This window comes from Ornithodoros turicata, chromosome 2, assembly GCF_037126465.1.
Source record: "Ornithodoros turicata isolate Travis chromosome 2, ASM3712646v1, whole genome shotgun sequence".
NCBI lineage: Eukaryota > Metazoa > Arthropoda > Arachnida > Ixodida > Argasidae > Ornithodoros > Ornithodoros turicata.
This window is the reverse complement of record NC_088202.1, coordinates 75548264-75560163: the sequence shown is the minus strand read 5'-3', so window position 1 is coordinate 75560163 and position 11900 is coordinate 75548264. Positions and strand designations below refer to the sequence as shown.

Here is an 11900-nt window from a genome sequence, read left to right as displayed (position 1 = left end):
GCTTATTAGGAATATGCGAAAAGTTTTAGCTTTCAACGGAGTTAAAGTGGGACTCCATAACAAAATCACCACAAAGGTTGTGGTATATCCGCAGCCGCTGGGATGTCAGGAACAGGTGTGCGAAATATCTCGTTCCAAAACTGCGCAGAGTTTATACGAACGAATTTATTACGAAGCGAGCGCTTGGCCTCAGTGAAGCGAGAGGGCACTAAAAGCAACACATCTTTCACTGACGCTGCTTCATTTGGCCTGCTCGTGTTTTGGAAGGATACAACCTTTTCCCAAAACGTTTCAATACCCGTTGCAATCGACATCATAATGATCGGCTCAATACGTTGCACGAGTGGTTGCAGCAGAGATTCGCTACACGACGGAAACGGCAATTACATGTGACGTCCTTTTTTGTCTCCTTCAAAACGCAAGGGAGGATGCAGGTTTCGAAGCAGACGACAACACAGGGTGACGTCACGGTATCCTCCTCCGGACGAACCGCATTAGTATGGAGCTTTGTTTTCTGCTCGTCGCATTTCGGTTTTGCTTTGCTATTGTCATCATTCACGAATTAATTACTCTCACAAAATAAGTGCGAATGCTGTATTCGGTATCGAGGGGATGGTTCGATGATGGTCACCGTTTTTTTTTTTTTTCTTCTTCTTCTTTTTTCTAATCCTTGAGAAGTCTTCCTTTGAGGTTTCCGAGAGAGACAACTCTAGTCGCCGTGATGCTACTTTCCCTCCCGTTGTACTCGCTTAGATAACAGGGACTTCCCGGTAGCTCTCAGTTCTTTTGTTTACTATTTTAGTATTTATTTACGTTATTATAATCATCTCCATTTGTAGGATGTGGATGTCCTTCCTCTCATCAAGTGCAAAGTGTTTCCATTGCCACAGAAGTACATTTAGTATATATAGAGAAAGCATTGCAACATTCGACTTCAAGGAACACGACAAGTTTTGTGGAGGAGCTGGAGCGCAATTGATATGCTGATGATGATTAGTATTTTAATGGCGCAGCAGCGACGAAGGCTATAATGCGCCAACTGATATACCGTAAAAACGATTAACGATTAAAATCATGGTTGACAAACATGACGGAGATGCTAGCGGTTGTAACCAAAATATCTTGAACCGGTTTTCACTGTGACCATTTGTCCACGACTGTACAATCTGCACATATGCCAGATTTGAACATAACAACAAGTGAACATAACACTATTCTTTTAAAAAACGTGAATTCTCCGAACCTGTGTGAAGTGTCCCCAGTTAACGCTGTATCTGAAGGGATTGATGTTGTTAGCCTTGAAGTTGGTCTTGGCGCACTCCCGGTACCATGCGAGGATTTGCGTCTCCCAGTCTGGATCGGCAAGAAGACTGTCTTCTTCATGGTACGACCACGTAGAGCCAACGTTCTGTCCCACTCGAAATCGCTCTGTAGTGTAAAACAAAGAAACATACAATGTTGCTCCTCGATGCCATATATGCTTCTAAGATACGTGTTTGTACATCTTCAGTTTCATAACAAAGTCATTTATTAAGCTACATGTAATGGGCACTATGGCTCGGTATTTCCTAAAACCACAACATTAGTTCCTGATCCATTCTGTAAAACTTCGCCAGATACACTTACCATCACTGCGATCCTTGTCGCTCCTGCTGAGGCACTGGTCCGCCCATCTCTGTGCAACTTTCGCTAGTTCCTCGTCCCATTTCTAGCGAAGGCGGGCAATGGTATTAGTAATAACGCACTACTTGTCTTTATATATCCATGTATTTATTAGAATATCAACAACCCCAGAGGCAATGTGGTAGGGGTTACCAGGAGTGGGAAATGTTGCAAACATACGACATGAATAAACCAGTTGGACATAAAGTACGACTGCTACTAACAATGCAACATTGAATAAAACAAGTTTGCATTCCGTTCTACATTACTGGAGAGAATATTTCATTGTGATATGGTCCAGGCAAAAGAAGAGTATTTGAAAACATTTCTTGGGTGTAGTTCCGTGTCGGGACCACTCGTTTTTAAAAATTAGTGAAAGCGTTTGGAAGGTTAATATCGCATAGAAGTGAAAGAAGGTCATATGCTGAATCTAAAAATGTAAGAATTATAAAATTCTGTGGACTGGAACTTTTTTTATATGCATTTCAACAACCCCATCTGATGTACTTTTAGCACACGAGAAACACGGGAATGCTAAACCTAACGGATTCGAAACTTGCCATCGTGCAAAAGGTAGGGTCGTTGAATTTGGCTAAATCACCTCACTTTAATAAGGCTAGTCCAGGTTGGTAGATGGGTAGAAAGAAGTAGAAAGTAGTAGAAAGTAGTAGAAAGAAGAAGAAAGAAGGCTAGTCCAGGTTGGGCTATACAGATTGGGGGGGGGGGGGGGAGGGTTCTGGGAGGGCGCCAACCCAGGCACGCACTAGGCGGTGCGGGCATGAGCCTGTGCCGCCGGTTAGTTCAGAAGGTCCTCAGTAGAGAATGTGGATCGCCTTCAAGAAACGGACGATAAAATTTAATTTTTATACGTTTCACGCAATATACCAAGGTCATTTCTGTGTCATTTCTTTCCTAATTAGTTCCTCTTTTACGTAAAAGCGTTAGATTTTTGTATGTATTTGTTTCTTTAAAAAAGCCAGTGGTCCCGCTACGGAACTACATCCCATTTCTTCGACAAGCATACTGACGAGGATTTTCAGAATGATGCGATCTTGAAGATCGCATCATTCCCCGCCACCGCCATATTTGCCACCGCCACATAGTCAGGTGGCGATAAATATTGGAAAATATTTAGGATAGTCTGATTATGATAGACACTGCCCAAAAATTTAAGTCCGAGACTACGACTACGTACTGAGAGCAATTCTCATCCCAGCATGCAGCCATGTTGATGATGATGATGATTGAAATAAAAAAAAAGGGGATTGTAGCACTCATCATGACGGCCAGCTACCCCGGATCACCTAAGGAAAGGAATGCCAGACACATCCACCCACACCAACTGGAGATGTCGCGAAGCGGCGACGAACGCCACAGTCAGGGTCATAGCCCGTCTAACAGCTTGGTGTCCCTTAAAAAGCTTGGTGTCCCTTGGTGTCCCTGTGTAACTGCTCGCAAAGCTGTCAGTTGAGTGCTCGTTGGCCACGGGTCCAGCACCTTCTGCACTCCGAAGGGTCGATTGTCAACCCGGCCTAACGCGGCCTAACACGACACTCAGAGTATCTTGGGCACATAACTAACATATTATAGCTATGCAGTCATGTTCCTGACACTTTCTACATACCCGTTCCCGCCGCAGACAAGTCCAGCATCATCAGTTTCCTTCCTTTTCGTTTTTAAAGTGACTCAATAAAATGTACTTAATTAAATTTAGTCAAGTAAATTAGTTTAATCAATTAAATTAAATTTAAATCGCTTTGAAAATTGCCAAGGGAACCTCACTTTTTTTACAGAAGTATGAAGTCCTCCACGGATAACCACAGTCCCAACAAAAGGTATGCACGGTATCACAAGAGAAATTGTCGAAATAAAGTAAGTATTCCGCTTTAGCCCCGCCTGCTTGATGATCGCAAAGAAGAGCACAAGGAAGGTGTGGGGAGAGGAAAAAGTATTCCCGCCTCTTGTTTTACCTTTGTTTCCCCCACTTTGACCTTGATGCTGGTGACAACCGCCTTATCGCAAAGAAAACAAAACAACCGTCTTATCACAAAGAAGGCAAAACAAATGAAGGCGCTGACATTTTCCCTTTCAGGCCCACATTTCCCTGGCGCTTCTTCTGACGACAATCAAGCAGGCGGGGCTAAAGCGAAATCTTCACTAATTTTTTTCGACTATTTCTGTTGCGATAGTGTGCATAGCTTTTGTTGGGTCTGCGGTTATCCGTGGAGGACTTTATATTTCTGTAAAAAAAAAAGTGAGGCTCGTTTAACAATTTTCAAAGTTCAACTGAAACAATAAATTCCCCGCAATTAAAAATTGTCCAAAGCCTTCCTCAATGGCGGCAAAAGATTCCAGAAGGTGATTGCCGAAAGTCCCACAGTCCTCCGGCGAGTACGTTCGCCAGTAAGAATTTTTCATCACTTTAGACGAAACACCCTGTATACTCCTATGACGTTTTTATTTATTTATTTATTTATTTATTTATTTCGATGTACCTCAAAAGGTCCATTGAGGGACGTTGTTCGTGATTTTGTTCCTTCCGCATTCCGGGTTAGGTTACGATGCAATTCCATGAGAAAGCAGCAGAAGAATTCAACTACGAATACGAACTTTAATGTAGAATGAGGAAGTGCACTCACGAGTGTCATCATGTTGACCGCCGGAGGAAGCCCTTTTTGATTTCCACTGGCAACCCAGCTACGCACCATGTTATGTAGGTCCACGATCAACTCACGATCCTCACTGGGTATCCCACCAGATCCTGCATGGTAGACGACAGTTCTACGTTTCTATAGTGGTATAAAGTATAAATGGCGGGTCTCGTCCCGAGGCTCTTTCCTTAACCATTGTGGATTGTGACACTGTGATAGATGTGGTGCAGCACTGCACGGGCCTGACTTTGCTGACCCGACACGACCCGTACCGGACCCTAGACCGACCCGGCTGCCGAAAACTGAGCGCGGTCGATGCCCAGCCTGCTGCTGCATAGGCGGATTCGTCATGCGATCCATCCAACAGGTTCAAAATCTACAGGGTGTCCAAGAAGACGTGTCATTGAATTTTAATAAAAAACTACACCACATAGAATCATGCGGTCAATGGCATTTGTTCTTGCTAGGTTTTTGACACCTCCTGATGTGCATGTCATCAAACCTATGTTTAATTATGCAAATTTTTGCGAATTGAACACGCAAATTTTCCAAGTAAGGGTCACTTTGTTACCCCACCAATGTGAAGAGCGTGCCGAATTTACTCAAAATCAATGATAATTGACAGGATTCCGGTCGCGGTGAAGCGCGAAAGGACGTAATTCATTGGTGTAAGGACATAATTCATTGGTGGATAAGGGTAAGTGAGCGGAGGAGCGTCCTTTTGGGCTTCACTGCGACCAGCCGCGACAAAAATATGTAAACCGAAACCAATTAATTACTGCAACAAATGACCCGCTTCGGTGGCAGATTTTTCACTAAAAGGTGTCCACTGAAGGTCGCAAAAGCGGTAGTACCCATTTTAATGCCGACAGCGCCCTGCTTTAGAAGTTATGTTTTTTTACGAAACGCATTTGAATTTTTATTTAAGTAATGAGCGCCTCCCACTCATTCGCACGGTGCGCAGAATGTAGGTGGTATCGGACAGATACTTGTAAAAAAGGAAAGTTCGTCGATTGGTGCACCCGTTCGCGAATTACGAGGGGCGTTCAAGTCAAACCGGGACTTTCTGTCTCCTGAGTGTACAAATGGCTTGCGCTACTTCTTTTTCGTCATTTTCACACGCGACAGGCCTCCGCGTTCACCATGTTGTGGTCCAGCGTTTGTGCAAAACAGAAGGTACGTGCTGGACAAGATGGCCGACAACGAGTTGAGCGCGCACATCGAACAGCGAATTGTCATGAATTTTCTCGTGAATGAAGGCGTAAAGTCATCTGAAATTCACAGAAGACTTCAGGCTCAGTATGGCCACGATACACTTAGCCGCAGCAAAGCGTTGGAGTGGTGCAAACGGTTCCGAGACGGCCGTACATCAGTGCAGGACGATCCTCAGAGCCCATGCAGTGTCAGAGTTCCTGAGGACATCCAACTTGTGAAACGCCTGATCCTCAAGGACAGACGGATAACATGATATCAATAGTGCATAGAGTGCGATCAATAGTGCATATTACTGCCAGGTTCTCAGGGATGTGCATAAGGCGCTGAAACAAAAGCGGCCGGGCCTCATCACCAAAGGAGTCCCCCTCCTACAGGACAATGCACGCCCGCATACCGCGCATCTCACGACACGCACCTTGCAGGAACTTGGCTGGGAGTTGCTGTCACATCCCTCTTAGAGTCCAGACCTCGCCCCCAGCGATTTCCATCTCTTCGGGCCACTGAAGGCGTTCCTTGGGGCCGCCACTTCAGCTGCGACGATGAGGTCAAGAATGCGGTCCGATCATGGCTGCTACGCGCCGGTAAGGATTTCTACGCTGCTGGCATCCAAGCCCTCGTGAAACGCTGGGACAAGGGGATTAGTGCAGCTGGAGATTACGTTGAAAAATAAAACTAATTTAACGCCTGTAAGTTCATTTTACTTTTGCGAAAAATGGAAAGTCCCGGTTTGACTTGAACACCCCTGGTATTTAGCCCGGGGATTTAACTGAAACACCCGGTATAGGAACGGTATTACCAGGAAAACTGGAAGATGACGCGAACTGTGTCTTCGGCACACTGTATACAATGAGTAACGCTCTCATTATGCGACAGAAATTACAGTGATGAGAGAGTTCACTTTGGTAGAAATGATTGATTGATTGATTTTAAAAGAAAAAATGGAGATGGTAGTCTCGAGCCACTCGGGACTGGCTACTCCAGGACGCGTTATTAATAAAAGAAAGGGAAACTACACTAACCTCGACGCTTTGAAACGCTTTGAAAGAATAAATGAGAACATCATCACCTAGCTTGGCACCAAAAGCGAAGTCTCAAGGCACTAAAAACAAAGAGCGTCACAATGTGTCAAAGAGATCCGTCGAGACGAGAAATTGGTATAATAAGAAAATAGCAGGTATGAGCTGATTTGCTGGCCAGCACCCAAGAACCGTTTCGGTGCAGTATGGCCGATTATCCAGGCGAGACAGGGACGACACAAGGGTACATCGGTGTGCACTGTACCTCGGGCAGGCTTGGAGTATATGATCCACGTCCTCAACTACATCACACAGACTGCAGTTGGGGGACGGGACCATGCCGAGCTTAAACAAAAGTCGTCCACTGTATGGCACGTTGAGGCGAAGCCTGTAGATGAGCGACGTGATGGGTCGAGGAAGCGCTGAGGGCATAAAAAAAAGGAGATCTGGGTCCACCTTGCGAAGGAACGACGCAGAAGGGACACTTCTGCGCCAGTGTTTACTGCACAGACGTCTCATAAGAGTACTAATTGCATGCTTCGCGTCCGCTTGGGTGAAATACGTAGGGTGCGTCGGTAGGCCACGTGCCACATGAGCCCGTCTCGCAAGTACGTCGGCAGCCTCATTCCCAGGGACTCCACAATGACCTGGGATCCACTGCAAGGTGATGTTATGTGTCTGTGTGACAGCACAGGAATACTCCCTGAGGACGTCACACACCAGTGGAGCGAGGGAGCCCGAGCCCAGGGTGCACTACAGAGCTTTGAGAGCGGTTTTGGAGTCACTGTATATGATCCAGTGCATCGGTGGTTGACGGGACACAATGAAGGAAACGCCATAAGAATGGAATGCAGCTCGGCCACAGCAGCCGACGTCGGGTGCGACAGCTTAGCGCTTCGCTCAATCGACAGCTCAGGGATTACGAATGCACAAGTAGAGCCGGTCTGTGTCGATGAGCCATCAGTAAAGATTTTAATTCTGCCTTCATCGCGATGAAGCAGACTCAGAGTGAGTTGGCGAAGAACAATTGTTGTAGTCGATTTTCTGGAAGTCAAGCCAGGGACATTGACATGCACAGGTGGTGCCTGAAGGGCCCATGGAGGGACTGCGGGTAGAACCAGTTTTTTATGCTTTGGAATGAGGCTGCGGTGAGCTAAAACAGCTTGGCAGTATCCGGATGCTGGTCGCCGAAGAATGTCGCGCACTAATGCGTGACGGTAGTGGCGATTGGAGAGCCTCATGTAGTGCCCAAGAGATTGTGCTGTCCGCATAAAGACCAGCGAAGGCTCCTTGGCTTCAGCCATGACAGGGGCAGTTGGCGTTGATTTGTGGACACCAAGGCACTGTTTCATGCTCTTTGCAAGGACGGTTTCCAACACTTGTTCAGACGAAGGACAAAGACTATGCAACACTGGAAGATGGTACATTAACATTTGTCGTATGAGGGACCGGCGCAGACCAAGCAATGCCCTTGTAGAAAGCCCCCAGCGGGCACCACAGAGGTATCGCAGGACACTCAGTCGAGACTCAGCTCTACCTCTCAGACAACGAATCTCCGCTCTCCAGGACAGAGAGCGGTCAAGAACCACACCAAGAAACTTATGGTGTGTAACACGCCGCACGACAGTCCCACCTATATGAAGCTGAAAGTTCTTCAAATGACGGCGAGTAAAAGGCAAAAAAACAGTCTACTCATGAGAGAGGTCCATGCCTCTGTTTTCCAGGAAAGCAGCAACAACATCAAGGGCACACTGTAAGCGGCGCTGTAGCGCTGGCCACTGCTTGCCGGATGTCCATATGCATATATCGTCAGCATACAAGCTGATGTTGACGCCCCGTGGCAAGAGAGCTGGTAGAGCAGTCATCACGACATTGAAGAGGAGTGGGCTGAGGACCCTGCCCTGTGGAACACGTGCTGTTGTGCTGTGATGAGACGTTTCACCATGCGAAGTCATCACAAAGACTGTTCTACCACGTAGATAGTTGGCCATCCTACTGAGAGCTCGCCCAGTAACGCTCAGGGAGAAAAGCTCATGGAGTACATGGCCGTGGCTTGTAGTGTCATAGGCTCGCTTAATATCAAGGAATGCTGCCACGGTTAGTAGACCATCCGATCTAGACTGTTCTACGTAGATGGGTAGAAATCCAACGAACCGGCAGAGATGTAGGAAGGGAGTTGCCTCAGGTTGCCTGAGGCAACTCCCTTCCTAGACTGTTCTACGTGGGTTACCACACTCAAGACACAATCCATTGTACAACGAGCTCTCCTGAAACCTGCCTGCGCCGGGTGTAGGAGCGTCCGGGACTCCAGAAACCAGTCACGCGGTCCAATATTACCCTTTCCATTACCTTGCCCAAGCAGCTTGTGATGCTAATGGGACGAAATGAAGCCAGCTCCCTTGGCGACTTCCCTGGCTTCAAAACTGGGATAACTCGAGCCGCTTTCCATACGTCAGGCACGACACCAGTTCTCCAGGAGTCATTAATGAAGCACAGCAGTTTTCCAAGCGACGCATCCCCTAAGGAGGCTATGGCCTGATACGTAATCCCATCGGCCCCAGGTGAGGATCCTTTCCTAGAGTGGGAGATTGCTGACTGCAACTCGTTGATGGTAAATTCCAGGTGCATGACAGGGTCACAAGCCATGCAGCCAAAATCAACACCACTATGGGCATCAACAACCGATTGCTTGTGGGCGTCAGTCGAAGAGGCGCAAGATGGCCGTGTGAGGAGACAGCAGAACTCTTCACCAGCTGTAATTTCTGAGATCTTCAGATGAAGCGCGAGAGCTCTGAAGGGAGCCTCCTGCTCAACAGGGCAACTAAGTGTCTTAACAATCTGCCATATTCTTCCGGTAGGTGTATAAGGGGAAAGCGTGGAACAGAATGACTTCCAGCTTTTGCGACCCAGGCGCTGGAGGTGTTTTCGGATGACGCTACGAAGTCTACATACTTCCTGGTAATCTTCTTGACCTCCAGAACGACAGAACCGGCGCTCTGCTCGGCGTCGTATTGTTCAAATTCGACATCAACACTTGAATGCGTTGCTGGAATGGGGACCCGTTTTGTTGCGGTAGACATGCTGGACGCCAGAGCACAGTTAATATCGTCCAGACTTGTCGCAGAGCGAAATAAATCTTCAGCTGTCGTGTTAAAAACCTTCCAGTTAGTAACTTTCTTGGTCTTACGGGGGCCTCGCAGCCGAGAGTAGCAGACAAGCAGCGGCATGTGGTCACTCCCCATGGAGTCCATATCTACTACCCAATGAACCTCCCGGGCCAACGGTGGAGAACAAAAGGTGACATCAATACAGCTGGAGTACAAGGGCCCACGAAAAAAAGTCGAAGAGCCATCATTTAAAACGATGGCGTCAAAATCCTCCAAGCATTGCTGTCATAGCCGGCCCCGTACATCATCATGCGAGTTTCCCCATGCAGTACCATGAGCGTTGAAATCACCACACACGATGAAATGATTATGGAGAAGCCGAAAAAAATCCGTGAACAGATTATCTTCATTGCGTACCGACGGAGCAATGTATACACTAGCAACAGTCATGCGTCTAGAGCGCAGACGCACGCTGCACACGACATATTCAAAATCATCATCCGATGACCCACCAAGGAGTACACTTGGAATGTCATTTCTGATGCACAGCATCGCCCGACTAAGCCCTGTGCGTCTCTCAGAGCGGTATATACCATAATTTGAAAGTCTGAAAGAAGTCGGCACCCGGGCGGGGGGGGGGGGGAATATATATTTATTGAAAGGAAAGGTCTGCCAGACCAAGGTCGGCATGCTATTCCATTAAAAAAAATCAAAGGAAAACGAAGGCACCCGGGCTTCACAAAGAGCGATGAGGGGAAACTGGTGACGATTGACGAAGTTTCGAAAGTGGTGGAAATGAAATAATACTCTGGTGCCTGACATCCAGGTGTGACAGTAACTGCTCGTCGTCGTTTTCGATCCTGTCACTAAGCTGACATGGTCGCCATGAACTGTCCAACTGCCTAACGCGCTCCTATAGCCAGCGACAATTCCGAATGTCATCGATGATTTGTTGTAAACCGGTGGAATACGCATAACGATCTCATTCGAGATGATAGTTGGCTAGAAGCGTGCTATGCGGTGAAGTTTATGTCTAACAGTGTACGCGATGTTTGCTATCGAATATTTTCTTTGTATTGTACTCGTCCTCGATTTTTTCCCTAGCATCCAAACTTGAACTCGCGATAGTCGCTCAACATTATCGTGACGTCATAAAACGTGGATGTAGTTGAAGGCGCGACAGTTTACGGTCAGTTCGCTGTCAGTGCTATGCAGGCACATGTAGGCCCTATAGATTTTCACGTTCCATCCCTGCACTTCACCTCTGCTTTATCGCACCTATAGTTGTCTCCGTTCAAAGTGTTCAGACAAGAGCCGACTCAATGTATCAAAGTCTAATGGCGGGCAGTTAAGGCTTAAGCCTATGCTTATACCGTTTATGCCAGCCACATAATGACGACGTAGGCGCATAATTACGTTTTGAGCAAACAGCACGTAAATCAAAGGATGCTTTGCGACGCTGAATGCTGATGAATATCGCCGTCACGTTTTCCTCAGACACAAAGCGCGTAAATCATGAGATATATTGAGAGACTGAATACTGATGTATATCGCCCGTGGGCAGGAGTGTCCATCCACCACCAGCCTCCCGCAAGAATACGAGGTCAGCGGTGGAACAAGGGACTCATTTATCACATTCATTCTATCACGCGTCCCTCGCCAACAATGTGCACCTCAAGCCAAATCATATTTTAGTATATATTTCTGTTTTGTGATTAATCAACAAGTCTTTGGGGCTATCTCCTTCGAAGTGGCCTACCGGAAATACCAGAAACAAGGTCGCAAGGGAGCTATTAAGCGCAAGAGTTTTAATTAATACATCGTTCAATGACGAACGATGTGGAACAAGTTCTTTGTGTGCACCACGATAACCGCTGATGTGCGATATTTGGACGCTTTTTTTTTGGGTGACGTTGTATTTTTCTTGTTGTCTGTCTTTTTCTTCTTTCTTTCTTTCTTTTACCTTAAGGGTGGAAAAGCATGGATGAATGGTTGGAATTTCATATTTATTCATAATCGATCTCGGGCAAAGTTTATCTGCAAAGAACCAGAAGAAAGAAGAAGAAACGACACATTGCATGTATATTATTTTATTTTTTAACCAACCAATCAATCAGTCAATCAAACGAAATTCAGTGTTCTGCAGTGCCAGGCCGCCATGTATTACAGCAGGTATGCAATCTTCACGATGCTCTCATAGTGAAGTTGTGCCGAAGTTAGTTTACTTGCTAGCGGTAGTGGCACTCGCT

At 46.6% G+C, this 11900-nt stretch overlaps 2 protein-coding genes across 3 annotated transcripts in view; one reads left to right on the top strand and one right to left on the bottom strand.

Moving 5' to 3' along the window:
• Positions 1-11900, top strand: part of LOC135385579 (uncharacterized) — a 41498-nt gene that overhangs the window by 17136 nt on the left and 12462 nt on the right. The gene's annotated exons all lie outside the window — the stretch shown is intronic.
• The window catches only part of LOC135385581 (venom allergen 3-like), a 37764-nt gene that overhangs the window by 20732 nt on the left and 5132 nt on the right, over positions 1-11900 (bottom strand). Inside the window, exons 3-5 of the mRNA XM_064614989.1 lie at positions 4302-4423; positions 1627-1708; positions 1244-1428 (exon numbers count right to left, since the gene is read on the bottom strand). Of these exons, the coding sequence (XP_064471059.1) occupies positions 1244-1428; positions 1627-1708; positions 4302-4423 (389 nt within the window). The remainder of the gene's footprint in view (positions 1-1243; positions 1429-1626; positions 1709-4301; positions 4424-11900) is intronic.